At 39.9% G+C, this 23,942-nt stretch overlaps 2 protein-coding genes across 2 annotated transcripts; both read left to right on the forward strand.

The window, feature by feature from the left end:
- The first annotated feature begins 274 nt into the window (after window positions 1–274).
- Window positions 275–14,908, forward strand: SPATA5L1 (spermatogenesis associated 5-like 1). Its single transcript, XM_012649529.1, has 8 exons — window positions 275–1,429; window positions 2,316–2,501; window positions 6,561–6,719; window positions 8,967–9,176; window positions 9,653–9,845; window positions 11,538–11,668; window positions 12,855–12,980; window positions 14,631–14,908. Exons 1-8 carry the CDS (start codon window positions 344–346, stop codon window positions 14,793–14,795), a joined length of 2,256 nt encoding a protein of 751 aa, XP_012504983.1. The 5' UTR covers window positions 275–343; the 3' UTR covers window positions 14,796–14,908.
- A 5,981-nt stretch (window positions 14,909–20,889) lies between these two features.
- Window positions 20,890–23,301, forward strand: LOC105814285 (chromosome unknown open reading frame, human C15orf48). The gene is made up of 5 exons (XM_012649196.1): window positions 20,890–20,912; window positions 21,045–21,106; window positions 21,276–21,361; window positions 22,315–22,375; window positions 22,894–23,301. The coding sequence occupies exons 2-5, from the start codon at window positions 21,071–21,073 to the stop codon at window positions 22,960–22,962; spliced, it is 252 nt and encodes an 83-aa protein (XP_012504650.1). The 5' UTR covers window positions 20,890–20,912; window positions 21,045–21,070; the 3' UTR covers window positions 22,963–23,301.
- Window positions 23,302–23,942: the final 641 nt, after the last annotated feature.

Below are 23,942 nucleotides of genomic sequence, written 5' to 3' on the forward strand. Positions count from 1 at the left end.
GTGCAATCAGGGCCCGTGACTTCCAAAGTGTATGTAAACACCAAGGTACATGCTTAATGACCTAGCGAAGTTAGCTTACGCTGGCTCCCAGACACTTGTAATGAAGACCATCTCCAGAAAGCTCTGAGGCGGCTGACTCGATTTCACCGAAACAGACACCAGCACTGCCCGGAGGACCGGAACACCGTCTAATTTTCCGATTGGTCCTTTCGGCCTTCACTCAGTCGCTAGCAACCAAGAGTCTGCGCACCACCTGCTTCCGGCCCGGGAGCGCGGTGTTCCGGTCTTTCCAGGCCGGGTGGGTTTCCTGCCCCACTTTCTTCTGGCAGGTTTTCTGTGTGCAATGGGTCCGGACTCGGGTCCTTCCCCTGAAGGGCCGTTCTTAAAGTTGCTACCCTTAGACGCTAGAGACCGGGGCACCCAGCGCTGCCGCTTGGGTCCGGCCGCCCTCCGCACCTTGGGCGCGCACTTGGGCTCGGCGGTGAAGATCTCGCTGCCCGACGGTGGCTCCTGCCTCTGCACTGCCTGGCCTCGGCGGGACGGAGCGGACGGCTTTGTGCAGCTGGACCCGCAGTGCGCGAGCCCCGGGGCGGCAGTGGGGGCCCCGGAGAGTCTCAGCCTGAGCAGCTTCCTGCTGGTGCCCTGTCCGCCCCTGCGGCGCCTCACCGTGTGGCCAGTGTTGCAAGAGCGGGCAGGCGCGCCTGGTGCCCCGAATCCAGCTGTGGTGCTGGATGCGGTGCAGGAGCTACTGAGGAACCGGCCGATCTCCCTGGGCCACGTGGTGGCCGCTCCGCCCGGCGCCCCCGGCCCGGTGGCCGCCCTGCACATCGTCGGCGGGACGCCCAATCCCGATCCCGCCGGGCTGGTCACCCCTTGCACCCGCATCGGCCTCAGCGAGGAGCCTCCGTCTGAAACGCCGCCGCTGCCCGAGGTGCCCCTGGGTGGTCTTTCGGAGGCGGCCGATTCGCTGCGGGAGCTCCTCTGTCTGCCACTCCGCTACCCCCGCGCCCTGGCCACGCTAGGGCTAGCGGTGCCCCGCGGAGTGCTCCTGGCGGGCCCCCCCGGCGTAGGCAAGACCCAGCTGGTGCGGGCCGTGGCCCGGGAGGCGGGCGCGAAGCTGCTGGCAGTAAGTGCTTCCGCGCTGCAGGGCACTCGGCCTGGGGAGACCGAGGAGAACGTGCGGCGTGTCTTCCAGCGTGCCCAGGAGCTGGCCAGCCGCGGGCCCAGCCTCCTCTTCCTGGACGAGGTGGACGCCTTGTGTCCCCGGCGGGGCGGTCCACACCGAGCCCCCGAGAGCCGCGTGGTGGCTCAGGTGTTGACGCTGCTGGACGGCATCAGTGGGGACCGCGAGGTAGTGGTTGTGGGAGCCACCAACCGGCCGGACGCGCTAGACCCAGCGCTACGCAGACCCGGAAGATTTGACCGAGAGGTGAATAGTCCTGGCGGGTTAGCCCCTTGTCCCTGGAACCGCGGCCTCTCTGGCCCTGGTTGGCTGCTCCGGGTCGTTTACCTCTTGGGTTTGGGAGTCGATGAGGCTGCAGTGGGGCTCTTTGTAATGCAGAGAACACATTCTCTGCCCTTGTATGATCTGTGAGCCAGGACCTGTTTTTTATTTTATTTTTTTGGTCAGAGTCAAATTGTTCTGGGAAGCAGGACGGCCATTAAAGATTAGTTTTGTTGTGCAAGTCCTGAAGATGTGTACTGTAATCAGTAATGTTAATTCTTAGGAGAACTAGTTCTGCTAAGAGCATATTAAACTCACATAAGATTTGGAATGAAAATTTAAAGTAAAAGGGTAGCCTCAAGAAGTGCGTTGAAATAAAAAGACAGAAAGCAGGAAAGAACTAAATCAAAGCAGGCATTAACTTCTGGATTTACTCATTCCTTCTCAAGACACCACGATCCTATCCACAATTGAGAAAGTATCCACAATTGCTCCCTGAGTTGCTAGAAAGGTTGAATGAATATTCAAAGCTGTCCTGTTTTATAAGTTTTGGTCCAGAATCGACTCTTAATTTCTAAAGAATAGTTTGAAATTTAGTGACTAAGTGATGTTTGGATTTTGTGATAGGATTCTAAAGAGAGATGATAATTGCGCACTTTTAGTTTAATTTGTTCAGGACTTGAGTGGATTTCTTCCTTGCACCATCTAGTCTCCTGAATAAGCTCCCTAAGGGCAGGGACCTAGACTCTATGGTTTGTGATTCTATCCCTGGCTCTGAGAACTTAGTAGCTTCTTAAAAATAACAAAAACTTGTTAAGTGACATAGAAATTTTATTTTTAAACTATACATTTTTCTTGGCTTTACATACAGGTTGTCATTGGAACTCCCACACTTAAACAAAGAAAGGCAATTCTGCAGGTGATTACGTCAAAGATGCCCATCTCCAGTGGTGTTGATTTGGGCCTTCTTGCGGAAATGACAGTTGGCTATGTTGGCGCTGACCTGACGGCACTCTGTAGGGAGGCTGCCATGCACGCACTCCTTCATAGTGAGAGGGTAAATATGAACATTTATGTTAATCTTTTCATTAATGTAACATTAATTTTGGGGGTAAAAAAAGTGGTAAGTACATTTTCTTAAAACATTTGATAGCTTCCACAGCTGTTAACATTTTACATCTCAATAAAATATATGGTTGAAGGTGGGGATAAAGAGCTGTGTCCTCTAGATCTACTGAGTGAATTTTCCCCCACTCTCATAGTAACTCCCTAGTGCTGAAGCCCAGAGCAGCCAAGAAAGACACTGTGGCCCCAGAAGAATCAAACACTTTTTTTTAACTTTGAATTTTTTAAATTTTTGAAGCAACTTCAGACGTAGAAACTGCAAAAATAGTACAAAGAATTTTTGTATACCCTTTATCCAGATTCTCCAAATGTAACATTTTGCCTTATGTGCTTTATCATTCTGTATTCATGTGTATGTATTTATATACATATAAATATTTTATGAAACATTGGAGAATATACTGTAGCTACGATGCCCCTTTACCATGAAAGTTAACTTTCATGGCTTGGATAGGTGGTGTCTAAGATTACTCCATCGTCAAGATATAATTTTTTCCTTTGTTATTAATAATAAGCATCTTGTGGGAGAAATTTTTATAACCAAGAAGAAGATTGGGCACCTGGAATTTTATTTAAATTTGTCTTTGATATTAAGGTCTGTAATTCATGACTACCTTTCTTAACAATATTTAAGATATTAGCTTAAATATAATACTTTTCAGCACCATTGATTGGGGAATCCAGTCATTTTGTATATATAATAAATAATCCTGAATCTCTAAACCCTTTCAGAAAAAAATTAATTTCAGCAGTTTGAGGATTCTGGGACAAAATTTTCAATCTGGTTGTGACATCAAAATTGTTTGATCTTAAACTACAGAAGGGTGATTTATCATCCTAAATTTTAAAAAACCGTTGTACTTAAATAATTCATACCCTCCTCACTTCCTTTTCCTTTATTGTTACTCTTACACTGAAGGTGGGAGGAGTTATGTGATCTGAGTCCTCATATTGTGTGTTTAGAACCAAAACTGCTTGAAATTTTTTAAGTCCCATGTGTAAAGGCGTGAGAATATATGTCTTAAGGGAGAGGATGAGAGTGCCAGGAGTGGGAGGGGAGATTTACATTTAGGATTTCCTCTGCTTTGAAGTTCCAGGTCTGGCTTAGGTGGACCAGTCAGCTGCTGTCATCCTAGGGTGGAGCCCACTGCTACTTCAGGAGGGGCCTGCCCAGGTGTAGTTACCACAGGTGATGGCTGAGTTCAGAAACAACCCAGGGGAAGTGGAAGGAAGAAGGGACAGAGACATCTGGGAAGGTATTGACTCCATCTTTTTTTACTTTCCCCCACCAGGCAGCTGAGGGGCTGCTGCTGCCTCCATCTGTGCCAGGGCAGACAGAAAACATTAAAGTTTGTTAAACTTTTTGTAACATATTCCTATTAAAGAATTAGAAATGTTTAACACACGTATAACACATGTGGAGGGAAAAGAATTTATATGTCTGAAGGGTCATGAGAATCAAGTGAAATAATGTACACACAAGTGATCTTGAACTATAAATGGGATTTTCGAATATTAGTTGGCGTTATCTAAAAATGCTATTTTTAAAAATTACATAATAGTGTTCTTTGTGAGAAATTAAACAAGATAGAAAATTATAAAGAAAGTAAGAATTCCCTGAAACCTCGCCTCCCAGAGATTACAATTGTTAACATTTGGGGGCATGGTGTTCAGAATAGCTCTGTGCATATATATCCACTTACACAATTTTACATAATTGGGATGAAATAGTTTATTATTGGAAATGGGAATTTGTGGACAACTAAATGTTCAGAATTTTATAAGAGGGAAAATACTTTAATAAATATAGTACAGGTATTACAAATAGAAATGTAAGGACTTTTTAACTAACAAAAAGTTTGCTTCACTAGAATAATCAAGGAAATTGCAAGTAGTCTCCAAAATGTCACCTTGGAATGAAGATGACCTTTCTAGGCATAACAGAAAACCAAATAGCCAAAAAGGAAATTATTTGCTAATTCGACAATTTGGGGATGGCAAAACAATACTGTAAGTAAAGTCAAGACTAGGAAAAATACTTTTAGCCCAGTTTCCTTGAGATAGAAAAAACTTTTACAAATCATTAAGGCCAACAATCCAAGAGAAAATAGGTAATAAGATAGGAACAGGTAGTTGACAATGAAAGGAATACCAATAAACATGAAAAATCTTTAACCTTAATTTCTTTTAAAATTATTATCTTTTGAGGTTTTTTTAAACTTTGTATTTTGAAAAATTTTTTCTAATTGTTTTAAATTGCATTTATTTGAGTGGTAGTAAAGTATAAATTTTAAAAAGTATATATTGGCTCTTTATTTTTTTCTTTTGTGAATTTTCTTTTTTTTATTTTGAAATAATTTTAAACTTACAGAGAAATTGCAAGATAGTTACAGAGAACTTTCACTAAACCCCTTATCCAAAATCACTAACTTTTAACATTTTGCCAAATTAATTTTATCATTTTCTCTCCCTCTGCCCCTTTCTGTCCTTTTCTCCCTCTCCACCACCCCTACCCCCTGTGTACATATGTACATATTATTTATGGGGACCATTTAAGAATGGGTTGCATATATCATGACCCTTTATCTCTTAACATTTTGATGTCTGTTTACTAAGAACAAGGATGTTCCCATATGTAACCATAGTATAGTCATATTTAGTCATTGTATGTAGGAAATTTAACATTAATACAAAATGTTCTAAAGTCTACAGTTCATATTTTCATTTTGGTAATTGTCCCAATCTTTTTAGCAATTTTTTTCTCTAGTACAGGATCTAATCCAGGATAATGATTGCATTTAGTTTTTAGTCTTTTTAAATCTTGAACACTTTTCTTGTCTGAGACATTTGACATTGCCATAACTGAATGCAAGTCAGGCTCAGGTTATGATCCCCACTGGGAATACTACATAAGCAACATTGTATCCTTAAGACTGGTAACCTGTGGAGGCGTAAGATGTCCATTAGCTCGCCATTGGTGATGCTAATTTTGATCAACTAGTCAAGGCAGTGTCCAGTTTCTCCATTATGTAGCTACTGTTTTTCCCTTTGCCACTAATAACAAATCTATGGGCAGATATTTTGAGATATCCTGGTCCTCATCAAACTTCACTTATCTCTATGTAGCATCCCGTTCTTGCCCAAAACAGCCTTTACTGTGATGGTTGCAAAAGTGATTTTCTAATTCCATCATTCTCTCTACCTTACTGTGTATTGAAGAAATTAACACAATAGTGAGTACCGTTTCTTCCTGTCACGTTGTCAGAAATTTAAGACTTTGGTAATATCCAATATTGAAGAGGTATGGGAAGAACAGCAGTTTCATATTATTGGATGAGAGTAAGTTGATGCAGCTTCCTTTGAGGACAGTTTGGTAATAGTTGTCAAAATTGTACATGTGCATGTTCTTAAACCCAATAATTCTACTTTGAAGAAATTATTGTATAAAATACCTGAACATGAGCACAAGGACTTTCAGTTGCAGCATTGTTTTTAATGACAAAAGACTGGGAATGACCTAATGTTTGTCAGAAAGATGTAGTTATGGTACATTTATTCAATGCAGTTATCAAAAAGAGTGACATAGAACTATATTAGTTGACATGAAAAGATTTCTAAGGTAACTGAAAAAAAGTACAGATTGATATGTATAGTATGGTCCCATTTGTAAATCTGTTTAAAAAAATACACATGTGTTTATTGCCATAAAACATATTGGAAGAATATATAAGAAACTGTCGATATCCACTGGGGATGAATACTGGTAGGAATTGGCTGGGAGACGTTTCATTTTTTTGTACTATGTGTATAAATTTCTTTTATAATGATAAAATAGATTTACAAATTCAAAAGAGGATTTTGTTGAATGAGGTACCTTCTTAGAAAAACAAAAGAGGATTTTATTTTTAAAAAAGTAATTTTGCTTATGTGCCACAAAGAAGGCCCACCTGACTTTTTGTTTGATTTTCCTTTTTTGGGTGTATTTCTTCAGAATGAGGACAATCCTATGATTGATGAAACAGACTTCCTTGAATCTTTTAAAAAGATTCAACCCTCATCATTTCGAAGCGTCATCGGACTGATGGACATCAAGCCTGTTGGCTGGGAGCAGATTGGTGGCCTTGAAGATGTAAAACTGAAGTTAAAACAGGTAAAACAGATAATCCGCTTAAGCTAGTAGAATATTACAGATTAATAGTCTGTGTATTTATGATGAAAACATACCACGCTGAGCTGCTCTTGCTGCTATCATTAGCAATTCTAACGTCTAAATCCAATGATCACTTTTCAGTCCTCATTTAATTGGACTTCTATAGATATCAAAACTTTTTCATACTTTCCCACCTCAACCTTCTTTTTTCTTTGTTTTAAAGATTTTATAATTTAGGACGGAGGTCAACAGATTTTCTGTAGGGAGCCAAATAGTAAATGTTTGAAGCTTTCTGGGCCATGCAGCCTCTGTTGCAGCCATTCAGCTCTGTCATTATAGCGCAAAAGCAGCTGCAGACAATACGTAAATGAGTAATTGTATTCTGATAAAATTTTATTTGGAGCACTGAAATCATATCATTTTCACATGTCAGAAAATACTATTCTTTCGACCTTTTTTCCAAGCATTTAAAAATGTGAAAACCATCCTTATTTTGTGGGCTGTACAAATATAGGTGGCAGGCCTTGGTTTGCCCTGGACCTCTGATCTAGAAGACAGTAAATGGACACAATACAGGGACTGGTAAAAGCACAAAGTTGCGGTGAACAGTCATTGTGGCCTGTGTGGTTCCTTAGTACTGGTTTTTACCATGGAAGTTGGGGGGTGCACTCTCCACATCCTCTCACCTACATTGCAGGTTCACAAATTGATTTTGCCAGTTCACCTACCTGTGTGATCTTGCCCTGAGGAATTAGGTTTCATAAGTACCAATTACAATTTATTCATCTTAACTAGGAGCTATGTCTCCAGTGAACCCTAGAGTCCTTGAGTCCATGGATAAGAGCACTTATAATATACACTAATATTTTTATGCATCGTCTCATTTAATCTTCACAAGATGCATGAGAGAAATTAGCTACCTATTCCTGTTGGAAACACTCAGTTTCCTTAGCTTTGAGATGTTAAGCTCTCCTTCCTTTGTGAGCACTCTTCTCCGCTCCCTTAAATGTTAGTGCTCCAAGAAGCTTCTGGAAGTGCTCTTTTTGCAGGACTGTGTCGTTAATCTTTGTGTTCAAGATCTTCTTGATGTCAAGGGCTTCACCTGTCCCCTGAAAACTGTTGACTCAAAAATCTATATATAGAGAGTAGACATTTCTTCTAATCATAAGAACTACTTAGCTGCCTGCCTACTGGATAACCCCATTGATCTCAAACTCAGCTAGTCTATTCCACCCCACCCCCTACCCCCAGCTGGATTCCCTACCTCAGTGAATGCAGACAGCCCCTCCCATACCCTAAGTCAAACAGTTTCATGCTCTCTGTATATATTCCTTCTCCTTGTAATACCCTTTTCAGGCCTGGTTGTTAGTTTACAACCTGTTCTCTATAACTAGAATGCGGGTAGCTTAGGTATAGAGATGGGTCTTGTCTTATCCCTTTTTCATAGAGAATATATCAGTAGTTAAGAGCTGGTACTCTTGAGTTACATTGCCTGGGGTCATTCTTGGTTCTGCCGTGTCACTAGTGATAAGGCCTGGTCAAGTTATTTAACTTTATAAGCCCAAGTTTCTGCATCTGTAAAATCATGATGATAAAACCATTTACCTTAAGAGGTAATGAGGACTCATTCACTATTCATTTAACATTTACTGAGTGCCTGCTTTGGGCAGGTGTCATTTTAGTTGGGGATTTAGAGAATTTAGAATTTCGGTTACATTATAGCAGAGCAGAATGACAAACCCAACATGGAAAAATAAGAGTAGTGAATTAATAAGTGTTGCAGAATATGGGCAGTAACATAGTGACTGGGACAAGGAGTTTCTACTTTAACTAAGTTCTCTCCAGGGAAATGACATTTGAGCTGAGACCTGAATGACGAATAACCACACAGAAATTTTGGGGGGATGTTCAGGCAGAGAGAGAACAGCAAGGAAAGGCCCTGAGATGGAAACAAACTAGATGTTTGGGAAATAGTCAGATTATATAAGGCTGTGTAAGCTACGGTGAGTAAGGAGTTTGGATTTGGATCTTATTCTAGTTCTAATGGGAAATCATGGAAGGATTTTAAGCAGGAATTGATGTAAGCTGACTTAGGTTATAAGATCTCTGGCTGTTGTGTGGAGAATGGGCTGAGTTTCCAGCTCATAACAAGTGCCTGAGCTTTTTTTTGAATGAACAAATGAATTTACTGAATTATTTAACATTTTATTGTTATACTAAATGACTCTTCTTTTTGTATACTTACAGAGCATTGAGTGGCCTCTGAAATATCCCTGGGAATTTGCTAGGATGGGTCTGACACAACCAAAGGGAATTCTCCTCTATGGGCCGCCCGGATGTGCTAAAACCACCCTGGTGAGGGCCCTGGCCACAAGCTGTCATTGCTCTTTTGTTTCAGTGAGTGGAGCTGATCTCTTTTCGCCTTTTGTTGGAGATTCAGAAAAAGTCTTATCTCAGGTTTGTTTGTTTATTTCTCCATGTGTGTAAGTTTACTTTTGAATTTTTACGTCATGCTTTATGGATAAACCTTATTTTTAAAAATATTACAGCTTTTCTTCTGATTATAAAAGTTATACATGTTTATGTATAAGTAAGGAATCTTCTATAATCCTTCTACCTACTGTTAACATTTGATTGGATTTCCTTTCTTTTTTTAAAAAACAAAATCGAAGGCTGTTTTTATATATCTATAGCTTTATCCTACTTTTAAAACTTAACATTATCACTTTTGAAATTCCATAATAAATATTCTTTGAAAATAATGATTTTTGTAACTCCTACGTAATACGATTGCTCCTTGTTTTATTTATTATTCCCTAATTCTTAGACGTTTAGAATCTTATATTTTAAGTTATAAATAGTAATGCAGAGAACATACATTCACATGACCAATGTATAACATATAGCTTTTTAATATTTTTTTTCCTAACAAGGTATTTCGACAAGCAAGAGCAAATACTCCGGCAATTGTGTTTTTGGATGAAATTGATTCAATCTTGGGAGCTCGGTCAATCTGCAAAACGGGATGTGATGTTCAAGAGCGAGTTCTTTCTGTTCTCCTCAATGAATTAGATGGTGTTGGACTTAAGACAATAGAGAGAAGAGGAAGTAAATCAAATCAGCAGGGTAAATACAAGGAGCTGAAAAAAATGAAGAGGTATTTATTAGCCAGAATGCACCAAAAATCCAGGCCAGCATTAAATAGAATGCATATGTGCTGTAGCTGTTCCTATGCCTGAATTAGTGTCACAGAAAGATTTGTATAATTTCAGTTTGACTCTGTTGGGATTTTTACAAAGCTAGTTAAATTTGTGATTTGGCTAGGAAAGGTGAGCTAAATTTTATAATAAATTATCTTAGATATATATGAATGTGAATTGTATTTTGCCTCAGTATGGCCAGGCATGGTGGCTCATGCCTGTAATCCTAGCACTTTGGGAGGCTGGGGCGGGAGGATTGCTTGAGGTCAGGAGTTCTAGATGAGCCTGAACAACATAGTGAGACCCCATCTCTACAAAAGATAGGAAAATTAGCTGGGTGTGGTGGCACATGCTGGTAGTCCCAGCTACTTGGGAGGCTGAGGCAGGAGGATCACTTGAGCCCAGGAGTTTGAGGTTGCAGTGAGCTTTGATGATGCCACTGCACTCTAACCCAGGCAACAGAATGAGACCCTGTCTCAAAAAAAAAGAAAGGGGGAAAAAAAGAACGAGAAATACAATTTTACTTATTGCTAATGGAGAAGGGAGTTCATTCTTATTTCTATGTCCTGAAGAACCACTGTTCATCCTTTTCTAAAAATTTCATTTGTAAAATAAAACATTATAATTTCCAATAACTTTAATAGTTGAAAACTTTTAATTTTCTTGAGGAATGGGTTTCCTTGGTTTTAATGAAGCTAAAACGACCTTTGGAGGTCCTCTTCGTCTCATTCTAAGTCTCTTCTCCAGATACAGTTTGGTATCCTTGGCAATTTTTTTTCTTTTATGCCTCTCTTCTTAATTGTTTTCCATTTTTTAAATTGTCACATGGAAGGAGAATCTTACAGCTCCTTAGGAATATATCATCCTAGAATTAGAAGGGACCCACAGAAGTTATTTAATTAAATCATCTCATAATGCAGAAATTACTTCTACAGTATCTAGCAGGTATTCACCCAGCCTCTGCAAAAATACTTGGCAAATACAGAGAACTCACTACCGTGAGGGATTATGTCACTGGAGAGTTGCTCTGATTATTCAATTCAACAAATGATTTTAAGTGCTTAGTGTGTGTAAGGCCTTGCCCTGTCTGCTTTTAGACATTTTTTTATGCAGGATTTTCATACCTGCAACTTAGATTAATTGTCATTATTTCTGCCTCTGGGAAGAAAAATAAGTAAAAAGTAAAGTAAATCTCCCTCTTTAGGGATATATTAGCCAAGACTTTTCATAGCCATACATCTCTGCCTGTTAGACATATGCACCTGTATTTTCAAATAGTCCGTTTAAGTTGTAATCATTTCCTGGGGGCTCATGTGCTCCCAGGTCACCTGATAGGCATTCTCTGCTGTGGGGTAAGGCTTTTCATTGGTTCTCACATGAAGAAATGTCTCTCAGGATTAGCCACTCCCTTCACCGTGCACAGAGTAGCTCTTCGATTAACGATTTGCATCCGGATTACCTTGTTATCAAGAAGATGGTCTGGAAAGGGGGTATAAGCATTCTGGTCCTAAGAAAAGGATACCCCTATTTAAAAACTAATGGATTTTCTGATTTATAACTTAAAAAAAATTAATATTAACAATTTATTGACAGTACTTTGTTGGGTGTTTTCCCTCAGAGTTTCAAGAAGTTTTTAGTCGAAGTGTCATGATTGTTGCAGCAACAAATAGACCTGATGTGTTAGATGATGCCTTGTTACGACCTGGAAGATTAGATAAGATTATCTATATTCCACCTCCAGACCAAAAGGTAATCATTGTACACGTCTACTGTGTGTGAGCATTCTTAACAATACATCAGTGTCTGTACTCTAAGGAGCTCGGCAGAATTGACCTCCAAACTGAATATAGGTATACGTGGTGTCCTACTCATACTGGGTTATACATTCGTCCTTGCCTAATGGTCCTTCATAAAATCATAGTTTTGATCTGCTTTTGCTAAACACTCTGGCTCTGTTTTCAGAGAAACAAGCCTAAAAGTAAGGTAGTTACCTTTTTTTTTTTTTATCACCCAGGCTAGAATACAGTGGCATAATCATAGCTCACTGCAACCTCAAACTCCTGGGCTCAAGTGATCCTCCTGCCTCAGCTTCCCAAGTAGTTGAGACTACAGGCATAAGCCACCACGCCTGGCTAATTTTTCTATTTTTTGTAGAGATGTTGTTTCGCTCTTCCTCAGGCTGGTCTCGAACTCCTGGCCTCAAATTGATCCTCCCACCTTAGCCTCCCCAACTGCTAGGATTACAGATGTGAGCCACTGTGCCTGGCCTTGGTAGTTATTTTAGTGTTGTGGTGGACTCAAAATACTGAGTTTCTTGAGTTTACTCAACATTATCTTGCAACTAGAATGGAGGAATCCTAAACTGTTAAAAGGGGCTAAAAGGGTTTTGGAGATTATCTAGGTCAGCATCCTTATTTTATAGTAGAGAAATCTGAGATTACAAAGATAATGCAAAGTATCCACAGTCGGTCAATCAGTCAATCAGTAAACACTTTGCCCTTAACAAAGGGCACTGACAGGGAGTGGTGAAAGACACAGGATGAATTTTTTTCCTTCCTTGAGCTTTTATCCAGTTTTAAAGGGTCTGAAAAATAAATTTTAATGTCTATTATACTTTTAAGTTGTGTCAGATAATTCATGTATTTGCTTCTTAAGCCCTGTCTAATAATAGTACTATATGTACCCAAAAGAGAGATTCACCTTATCTCTTAAAAAGATATGTTTACAGTTGGCTATTTTTTAAAATTAATTGTAAAAGTATTAAAAGTTTTTCATGATGTTGTTATTTTTACCATGTAGGCCATTGGTAACTTAAGTCTTTGTAACCCCTTAGAAGCAAGATTTTTTTGTTTGTTTGTTTCTCCTATAGCAGAAAAATATCATTGTGTCAAACATAAATGTTATAAGATTATAAATACTTATTATTTTGTTCCAGGGAAGGCTTTCTATTTTGAAAGTCTGCACAAAAACCATGCCAGTAGGGACTGATGTCTCCTTAGAAAACCTAGCAGAAGAAACCTGTTTTTTTTCTGGAGCTGATCTGAGAAACCTCTGCAAAGAAGTAAGTGATTAGTAAAGAAATCTATGGTTCAAAACATTTCTTCATCTATTCAAATCTTGATTCAGCAGTATTTACTAAAAGACATCTATGTGTGACCTCTTCCTTTATGGCTTACAGTTGGATGAAGGGGTACAGAGAGGCAAATCATAGTACTAAATTGGCAGTTGGAATACGTAGTGAGTTGTGCCCAGTCCAGACTTGGCGTGTCAGAGAAGGCTTTCCCAGAGAGGGGATGTGTAAACTGAAGTTGGAAGTATGATTAGGGAGTTAGGTAAAATAGGGAAGGGGGAATGTTTGAGTCAGAGGGAATAAAATGTGCCAAGGATTAGAGGTAAGAGATGATGTGACATTATTAAATCTTAAAGTAGAGAATGGCAAGAAATAAAGCTGAAGGAAGTGGACAGGGTCCAGAGCACACAGGTCCTTGTAAGCCACTTTAAGGTGTTTTATTTTTAAGGCAAAGGAAGCCTTTGTAGGTTTTTCCATTTCCATAAACTTTTACTAAATATAACATTCGCAAAAAGGCACAGATCTTAAGGATATAGTTTCTTTTTTCTTTTTGAGACAGAGTCTTGCTCTGTTGCCTGGGCTAGAGTACTCCCGGGCTCAGGCAGTCCTCCTGCCTCAGTCTCCTGAGTAGCTGGGACTACAGGCATGTGTCACCACACCTGGCTAATTTTTTTTTCTATTTTTAGTAGAGATGGGGTCTTGCTCTTGCTGAGGCTGGTCTCCAACTCCTAACCTCAAGCAATCCTCCCGCCTCAGCCTCCCAGAGTGCTAGGATTACAGGCATGAGCCACCATGCCCGGCCAAGGATACTGTATCTTGAATTAACATAAAGTGTTCACACTTTCACAAGCACTACTCACATCAAGAAATAGAACATTATCAACACCCCAGAATATTCCTTTGGACCCTTTCCCAACGTCTGTACCCTGCCTCCTTCCAAAAGGGACCCACTGTCCTGACTTCTAACACTGGATTTTAGTTTTACCTGCTTTTCAACTTTATATAAATGGAACCATATGGTATATTATTATTTTCTGTCTGCTTCTTTAACTGCAGAAGAAATTCATCCACGGGTTTATGTGTAGCCATAATTTGTTCATTTCCATTGCTCTGTAACATGGTAGTATATGAATACTCTGTATTTATCCATTCTTTTATTTTTGAACATTTGTGTTTCTACTTTTTGCCTATCGTGAATTATGCTGCTATGAACAATCTTGTACGTGTCTGTTAGTCTCTGTGTGTATTCATGTCTGTTATATGTATATAACTACAAGGAGAATTGCTAGGTAATAGAGTATGATTTGATCTTTTCATTTGTGATCAGTGTCGGCTAAAGACTTTCCTACTCTGCGGTCAAGAAGATATTCTTTCATCCTTAAAAATATATGTGTTCATAATGTATATATTCTGCAGCTGGCTTTTGCTTTTTTCTCATTTAAGGCTAGAATGTAATATAGAAGAAATTATGGTCTACTAAGTGGATTTTTAATCACTGTATTTAACTTAATGTTTTTAGTGACATGAATATTGGAATCCTATCAAGTGAGACTGAGATGTTGCATTCAGATTTAAAGTATTACCATATATCATAAAAAAAAAGAAGCAAAGTAATTGTGTCTTATTGCTTATCTCTTATAGGCTGCCTTGCTGGCTCTGCAAGAAAATGGACTAGAAGCCACCACAGTGAAACAAGAGCACTTTCTAAAATCACTCAAGACTGTAAAACCATCCTTAAGTCTCAAGGACTTGACTTTATATGAAAACTTATTTAAGAAAGGGTTTTCTAACTTAGAAGATATTTAAAAATGACTTTACACACGGTTCAGTTGTTCACATTAATTGAAATGTGAATTTGCTTGTAGTTTGCAACTTCGCACTTTTAGAATTTGTGTGTATATTTCCTGTAAATAAAAAAACTTGTGCCTGATAAGCTAAGGCTCATCTTGTTTCTAAAGGTATATTAAAATACTGTGCTAAAGTACTTTGGGAAGAGAGTATGTGTGTGTGTTGATTTTGTTGTAACGGTAGCTGTTTTTGGTTGATTGCTTTTTAACTTTGAAATTCCATACTTAAAGTTGCCAAAACAGTACAAAGAACTCTTATATACTCTAAGCCAGAGTCACCAGTTTTTAACATTTTGCCACATTTGCTTTCTCTCTCTTCCCCTGGCCCACATATACACGTACATACCACACATTTTTCTGAACAATTTGAAAGTAGATAATATATCATGCCCCTTTACCTCTTTAGTACTTGTATTATATTTCTTACAAAAAAGGTTATTTTCTTATATGACCACAGAGCAGTTAACCCGATTCAGGAAATTTAACATTAATACAATATTTTAACTTGCTGTCTAGCGAATTTCATGCATTGTCCCAATAATGTCCTGTATAGTAATTTTTGCCATTACAGGATGCAGTAACGGGAAAAACTATAAATTTGGTTGTCATGTCTCGTTAGCCTTTTTTTAACTTGAAACAGTCTTGACCCTGACATTTTTGATGAGTACAGACCAATTATTTTATAGAACAATTCATTCCTGGATTTGTGTTTGATGTTTTATCATGACAGATTCAGGTAATGTATCACCAGTAGAACACTACATAGTGGTGTTGTGTCCTTGTTCTCACCAACAATATCTGGTAAATACAGTGCCATTGTTCACTCACAAAGTGCCATGCAGGCACGTCCAGTGAATGAGACAGATGTGGCACTGAGGGCAGCTGGGAACACAGCAGACAAATTGTCAGTGAATTAACGACAGTGGTGAGAAGTGCTTCAGAAGTATAGGGTATGATAAGAGCATAGTGCATGAAATACATGAAGTCAAACGTTAAGCATTTGTTAGTTTCCAATTTCTGACTAGAGCCAGTGCTATTGGGAATAATTAAGGGAAAGATCTGTCTAATTTGTAGGTATAAGATGTAATTTCATTACAGTTATTCTAACAAACTGACCCTTGCTTTTGAGTAATAGGAAAATACCTAGAAAACTTACTAGAATTCTGACTTCATCTTTATTTGTTATTAATCTTATAAACAAGGCAGCCATTATGCCTTTGTCATCCTAGACCTGATAAACCCTGACCTGAACCCCTTAACTCTGACGTCTAGCTGTGGGCCCTTGTTCTTTCCTAGAAGAAATTTCTAGTGGTCAGGCTGGAAACTTAGCAACCGTGCTTTTGTTCAGGCTGAGGTGATTTGCAAATGTCTTTTTACATTGTAATTGCAGTTGGCAGTCCTTATCTGTGGGTTCCACATTGGCGGATTCAACCAACCCTGGGTTGAAAATATTCGAAAAACAAATAATATAAATAAAAAGCCATACAATGTAACATCTATTTACATAGTGTTTACATTGTATTAGGTATTACAAGTCATCTAGAGATGATTTTAAAGTATATGGGAGGATATTATGTAGGTTATCTGCAAATACTATGCCCACCATTTTATATTAGGGACTTGAGTATCTGCAGACTTTGGTATCCATGGGGGGGTCCAGCAATCAATTCTCCAAAGATATTGAAGGATGACTATAATTTCCCAACAGAACTTGGGAAGCCTCCTAAGAAGACCATGTGTCTCTTCTCAATGAAATGCTCAATAAATGGCAAAGTCAGATCAAGAATTTCTTTGATCTCATTTGCTTGCAAATTTAAAATAAATAAGTTAAAATAAATTTTTGATTCAGTTTTAATATGATTTGAGGGTGGCTCTGGGCAATTTATAAAAGCTATATTCTTGATCTGTGAGAAAATTAAAACACTTTAGCTTCTAAACATCTTTCCTCTGGTATACTGGGAAGTGTGAACAGTTTTCCCTATATATTGAGCTGCCTTTTGGGCCACATTAACAGTCAACCTCAAACAATATAGAACGTTCCCAGAAACCCCCAAATTTAGCAAATCCAATATTATAAAACTGGTAACAAGGTAGCCACTGAAGGATGGATGTCAGGATTAACAAAGTCCACTAACAGGGTTGGGCAGAAAGAATGTCAACACAAATATTCAATAATAGAATATTCTATTTTTCTTATAAAGCCTGAGCTGGGCTGATTAAGTTTAAATTCTTGGTGCAGGAACCAAGCAGCCATGTCTCTATGCCCCTGCAAGCTTGGTGGCAATAGTTAGAGAAGGTTCTAGAAGTTTCTTGCAATTGGGGGTGGTAGGGAAAGCTCCTCCAAGGGATTATGGGCATTGAAGCAGCCACAGAAGATGACGCTGGTGAATGTCTTGAGTGGTCTCCTTTGGGGCTTCAGAGTTTGATGGGGTGGGAGCAGTGTCTGCTTCTCATCCCGGCCATCCAGGCAGCACTGGCCTGGCCACGCCTTCGGGGTGCCCTGGCCAGCACGCAGGGTTTGGTGCAAGGAGGACCCCGATTTCATCCCTACCCTCTAGTTACCCGTAGTGAGGCTATGAATTCGTTACATTTTGGGGTGGGAAGCATTCTTATTGCTTAAGAACTGGATGATGGAAAATTATTTTCTAGGTAGTCTAGCCTCCAACAATTTCAGACAAAAATGGCAAAACTGAAGGTTCTTTAGTCATATACAGTTAACCCTTGAACGACACAGGTTTGAACTTTGAGGTCCACGTACATACGAATTTTCTCCCATCTCTGCCAGCCCTGGGGCAGCAATCCAATCCCTCCTCTTCCTCCTCCTCCTCCTCCTCCTCCTCAGCCTACTCAACATCAGGACAACAAAGATAAGACCTTTGTAATGATCCACTTCCACTTAATAAATAGTAAATATATTTTCTCTTTCTTATTTCCTTAATAATATTTTTTTCTAGCTTACTTTATTGTGACCTATAGTATATAATACATAAAACGCACAAAATATGTGTTAATTAACTGGTTATGTTGTCCATAAGGCTTGCTGTCAACAGCAGGCTATTAGCAGTTAAGTTTTGGGGGAGTCAAAAGTTATACGTGGATTTTTGACAGCTGAGGTGGAGGCAGGGGGGCGGGAGGTGGAGAGAGTTTGTGCCTCTATCGCCCAAGTTGTTCAAGGGTCAACTGTGCTTGTTTTTGCAACAGTATTTATTTATTTATTTATTTATTTATTTTGAGACAGAGTCTCACTCTGTTGCCCTGGCTAGGGTGAGTGCCGTGGCGTCAGCCTAGCTCACAGCAACCTCAAACTCCTGGGCTCAAGCGATCCTCCTGCCTCAGCCTCCCGGGGAGCTGGGACTACAGGCATGCGCCACCATGCCAGGCTAATTTTTTTCTATATGTTTTTAGTTGTCCGATTAATTTCTTTCTAATTTTAGTAGAGGTGGGGTCTCGCTCTTGCTCAGGCTGGTCTCGAACTCCTGAGCTCAAACAATCCGCCCGCCTCCGCCTCCCAGAGAGCTAGGATTACAGGCGTGAGCTACCGCGCCCAGCCTGCAACAGTATTTATTGAGCAGACAATTTAAAATTCACATTTGCTGCATTTGTCTTAACATGTACATGTGATTAACTGTAAAATGTAAATGGGCCACCCAAAATGCAGTGCGGTAACTCCTTGAATCTAAGAAAAGACCAAACTACATATTGACCTTGATATCCCAAAAACTCAATACACCTGGGCATTATCAAAAAGGGGAAAAAGTATGGCTTTCTAGGTTTAATTCTCATTGCTGCAGATAGGAATAAGCAGATTTTAAAGGTTATATGGGCACGTTATATCTGTAACTACCTACAATTTGTGAATGAAAAAAAAATTTAAAAACATTTCCAAACATACATAAAAATTGACTAACAAACCTCCACATGCCTATCATCTACATTGGATAATTATTAATATTTGACTAAATTTGCTTCATTTGCTTTTTAGCTGTATTTTAAAAGTAAATCTCATGATATTTCTCCCTTAAATATTTCTATATACAAGCTCTAAAAAGGGGGCTATTTTTATTATATAACCATAATACCATCATACCTACCAAACTTAACAATATCTCTTTAATATTATCTCATGTCTGGATTCTATCTTATTTTCCCAGTTGCCACCAAAATATCTTTTTACAATGGTTTGTCTATTTGTATGTTCAAATAAACATTCCCCACCTTCGGTAAGTTTTCCCAGACCCTCTTAGAATTAATCATCTGTCTTTAGCACCAGATCATGCCTCGTGCTGTTTGTGGGCATGAAATTGCAGGCACCTTGAAGTAAAGGACTTGCGTCTTATTAATCTTTTGAATCCTACCATGCCCCCATCCTCAGAATAATGCCTGGACTGCACAGAACAGCATTACATTTTGAAAAGAAATGACACTAGCAAAGCAGGGCTCTGAGTTTAAGGTCATTAGCAGGCGTGGGCTACACATTTTAATTTGGGGGTCCTTAAACATTCCTGTAAGATTCCTCCTTCCTTTTCTTTCTTTCTTCCTTCTTTTCTTCCTTCCATGAAAAACTTCTCTTTAATTGTTAACAAAATGAGGCTTCTTTTTTTAGAACTTTCTGACAAAAGTAACCTTAGAAATCTTGCACAAGGAGCTTTAAAAGGCTTCTCTGATTCTATATAAGGAGAATTAATATTGAATTTTCTTTGAAGTATACAATGTGGATCTAACCAATCAATAAATGTCTCTGGTTACAGGTCTTGAATTATACTGTTATTACAATAAATGGGTGGTAAACTACATTTATGATCTGCCTTATTTATATAAAACAAATCTTTGCAAATAATAACTGTTAATTAAGTGCCTACCATATGCCACATGCTTTTCATACATTCTAATATTTTTTCAACTCCCTCCCCAGCTAGGTTGTCCCCATTTTGCAGATATATAAACTGACTCATAAAGGTCAAGTAGTTTACTCAAAGTCAGCTAACAAGGATAGGCACTGAACTCAGGTCCGTTTGACTGCAAAACGAATGTCTAGAACTAAAATGGGGTTGAAATAGAGCTGGGTCTGGCAATGTCCAGGGAACGTTAAGATGTGTGCGTTTTAACTCACGGCTTGAACTTAAAACTGTTTTTAAATAACCGTTTTAAAATAAAGGAACCCTTGACCTAATTGCAGTAGCTAAGAGAGGGTGCGGAAAGAGCGGTGGTGTTGGGAGTCAGACAGACCTGCTTTCTGATTACACTTACCAGCTGTGTGACTCGAGCCTCTCTGAGTCTTAATAATAACGTACCCACCTTGCACAAACGCTGAGAGGAATCCGGCTCCGTGTCTGGCATACAGCCCCTGGCTGGATGAAGTTGGTATCGTTTTTTCCCGGTTTTGCAGCCGCTGGCAAACTCTGCTAGGCTACATCTTCTCTTAGAAAACTTTACAACTGATTCTTTCGTTTCTTCTCCCTCAACCCCCAGTTTTTTTAGTGGAAACAATCAGGACCCCGTTGGCATTATTCCGAAATGAACTTTACAATTTAATTTTAATTATCTCCATATGTGCTCCGCATCACATTTTGGAGCTTTTAATGTGATTGGATTAATTCTTATTTACCTGCCTGCACCTGGGAGGCTCCCCTGGAACTCAGGGTGGAAGCCAACCCTTGGATCCCCGGCTCTGCAACTCCTTTCTCCGGACCCCTTTAGAAGAGTTGGCTTTCACCCAGACCTTAGCCTTCAGCGCTCTCCTTGCTCTCAGGTTCCGTCTCCTTCACTCCAAACCCCCAGACCCTTGCAGAGGGCGGCCCAGACCGCCGCCGGGCGGCAGGGATGGACTGGCAGGTGGCGCCCGCATACGCGTCCGACGGCGCCATGTCTTCCGCACGGCTTCCTGCAGGGGGCGCCCAGGAGCCGCGCGCGGAGTGGGGAAAGCGAGTCAGGTCCGCGCGCTGCCCGCCCCGCCCGCGTGCCCGGAACGCCCCTGTCCGGCCCTTCCTGAGCGGCTGTGGTCCGTATATAAGGCGCGGAGGCCGAGGCCGGTCGGGTTCTGAGCGTTAGCATCTCCCGCGCGCCGCCCCTCCCGCAGGTGCGCCTCCCTTCCGGGGGGCGCTGGTGAGCCGGCCGTCGCCTGGCTTCGGGGGCTCGTTGCACCGTTTGGTGCCCACCAGGTTGGATCCTGGTGGCCGAAGATTTAATATCTCGGATTTTTTTATTCTAGATTTGGCATTCTACACTGAAGTCATCATGGGCTTTTTCCAACTCCTGATGAAAAAGAAGGAAGTAAGTGTTTAAAGCAATTGAGAGCTCGACTAAAAGTGTGAATTTTTAAGGATGTGAAGATGGCGCAGATTTTGAAGTAAGGGTAAAATGACATGTAGCTATTTTGTTATATTTCGAATGTTTGCTATTGACACATCTGAATATTTACCTTCGATCTGTTATCTGTTAGCTGATTCCTTTGGTGGTGTTCACGACATTTGCAGCGGGCGGAGCCTCGTCTTTTGCCGTATATTCCCTTCGGAAATCCGATGTGATGTGAGTAGGCCTCAGTCTATAAAAACGTCTTTGGCGGTGTTTGGTTGGCCTTTAGTTTATGAAATGCATGAGATTAGTTTCCTAGTTTTTTCCCATGAATAATAATGTCAAATTGTGAACTTGGAGTCAGGGCTAAAAAGCAACTTGATATCAGAAGACTATAAAATTATGATATTAATAAAACCAATTTATTCCTTGTGTTTAAATAACCTTTTATCCACTCCCTTGGACCTCTTCCACTCTTCCTACAGTGAAGCAAAGTTTGAATTTTTTTTTTAATTTAAAGTTCTTGTATGGTTTTTTGAGTCATGTATCATCAAACTTAAGTAATCATTTTAATTAAAATTTTAAACTTCAACTTATCAGAAAGTTGAAATCTGTACTAATGTGGTAGAATTGATAATTTCGGTTGTCAACAATGAACCCGATACCAATTTTGGATAGAAGAAGACACCCTCCACCCCACCAATGTATCCTTGAATATGAGAGAAATAAACTTGAAAACTGATCTAGGTGGGGCTGGAGCTGGAGAGGGCAGTAACTCTACCCACTGGCAGAGAGGCCCTTGCCCTGAAGTTCACAACCTACAGAGTTCAAGCCCAGCCTCTCCCTTCCCAGGAACCAGGAAGAACATTATTGTTTGTCCTCAGCCTGGCATTTCCACCTCCCTTGTTATTTGGTTTGTGGGATTGTTCCCCAATCTAGCCCAATAAAGAGAATACAGACCTCTTAGCCTGCAGAAGTGAACCTTAATGTTTCAGCCAAACCCATGAAATCCCCTTAGGGAATTTTCCATTAATTTTAGTTACACTGATGGTTCCTGATAGTTAACTAACAGAGAGAATACCTCAGTATGGAGATTGGGTTTGTCCCTTGTATGTTTATAGACCCAGTATCAGTGATGGTTTAAATTCACTCACTTTGATGTTTAACTAACCTTCTTTTAATTTTAGCATTGATCGAAAAGGAAATCCAGAACCTTGGGAAACTGTGGATCCTAACGTACCTCAAAAGGTATTAAGTTAAAAACAAGTGACTTACCTTTTGCCCAAACCTTAGCAATTTTGTCAGCAAAATAGATTTAATGCCTTACCCTTATTGTGTAACTTAGATTGTTTGTGCCTTCATTGAGTAATTACAATGAGGAAATTTTAAGAGCCTACTGTGAGCTAGGAGCATTGTACATACACTCACAGGAAGCAGACACACTCTTTGAACTTAAGACTCATGTAATACCTTGGAAAATTAAAAAATATGTATACTGCTAAGTGAAAGTAGGGCCACATGTGTTTGACCTTTCTTTCTGCTCTATAACACTTAGGAATCCAAGGGCTTTTTAGGGGGTGGAGTGGTAGAAACTAGCCCACATTACTGTTTTGTGCATGTTTTAGAGGTGGAAAGAGATAGTTCTTTGACTACAAATGCCATGGTGGTGCTTTTTCTACAGGGGAGTGTGGACAAATCCCAAAAAGGGGACACGAGGATGACGGGCAAATCTTTAACAAAACATTTTTATTTCTTTCTTTTTAAAGCTTATAACAATCAACCAACAATGGAAGCCCATTGAAGAGTTGCAGCAGGTCCGAAGAGCGACCAAATGACCAGTCCTCACTTCTTTCTTCCAAAGAGTACTCTATGAATCTAGTGGAAACATTTCTGCACAAACTAGATTATGGATACCAGTGTGCGGAAATGCTTCTGCTACATTTTTAGGGTTTGCCTACATATTTTGGACTCTGGATAAGGAATTAAAGGTAGTGCAGCAGTAACCACATAGCGCAAAAACAAGTTTCTATGTTTGTTTTCCTGTTGTAAATTTGAATCTTGTATATTGAAATTTTTATGTTTACAATACCTGAATGTTTTTCTTAAAATATATAAAGATTTGTAAATTAGTTTGTCATCCGTAATAAAATACCATTTGTGGAAGATTTCTCAAAGCTATATATTTAGATGGAGGAGAAAATCTTACGGGAGAAAAACACATTTGCAGTATGAAACTTCATCTTTTAAATAATATCCAGTGCAAATTTCTATGTAAGCTTTTTTCCCAAGTTTGTTCATTCACCAGAATTTATTGAGCATCCACTGTTTGCAGTAAAGCAATGCACAAACCCAAAATTTGGAGGGATGTGAATAAAAGATGGTAAGTACAATGAGGAAAATGAGGTTGGGTACTGGGTTTGAGACTTGCATGAGGAAATGCTGGAATTCTGGTGGTGAATCAGAATGCAGGGCAGACTGAGATCAGCCCTAAAGAAGCCCAGGCAAACTGTAGTGCTCCTGTGAGGACTGGGAGTAGGAGATGGGGAGCTTTGCCAGCACCCTGCAGAGTCTGGGGCCACTCTTCACTCTGGCCAGTGGTGACTAGAAGGCTGAAGATACAGTCAGACCCAACGTGCCCCAGGGCTCCCTTGACTGTCCGTAAAAATGGAATCAAGTGGAAAGTGGCTTTTCATTAACTTATTTTAAAAATGGAAATATAATTCACATGCTGTAGTACTTGCTTAAATTGCACAATTCAGTGGTTTTTAATACAGTCACCAAGTTGTGCAACCATCTGCATCATCTAATTCCAGAA

The sequence above is a fragment of the Propithecus coquereli genome, unplaced genomic scaffold (genome assembly GCF_000956105.1).
Source record: "Propithecus coquereli isolate 6110/MARCELLA unplaced genomic scaffold, Pcoq_1.0 Scaffold3, whole genome shotgun sequence".
Classification (NCBI taxonomy): domain Eukaryota; kingdom Metazoa; phylum Chordata; class Mammalia; order Primates; family Indriidae; genus Propithecus; species Propithecus coquereli.

Bases quoted from the DNA above. Each gene is read 5' to 3' on its own strand.
- SPATA5L1 (XM_012649529.1), top strand. From the start codon at position 344: ATGGGTCCGGACTCGGGTCCTTCCCCTGAAGGGCCGTTCTTAAAGTTG. The intron at 11,669-12,854 runs GTAATCATTGTA...ATTTTGTTCCAG, and splicing joins TTCCACCTCCAGACCAAAAG to GGAAGGCTTTCTATTTTGAA. The intron at 12,981-14,630 runs GTAAGTGATTAG...TATCTCTTATAG, and splicing joins TGAGAAACCTCTGCAAAGAA to GCTGCCTTGCTGGCTCTGCA.
- LOC105814285 (XM_012649196.1), top strand. From the start codon at position 21,071: ATGGGCTTTTTCCAACTCCTGATGAAAAAGAAGGAA. The intron at 21,362-22,314 runs GTGAGTAGGCCT...TTTTAATTTTAG, and splicing joins CTTCGGAAATCCGATGTGAT to CATTGATCGAAAAGGAAATC. The intron at 22,376-22,893 runs GTATTAAGTTAA...TTCTTTTTAAAG, and splicing joins ATCCTAACGTACCTCAAAAG to CTTATAACAATCAACCAACA.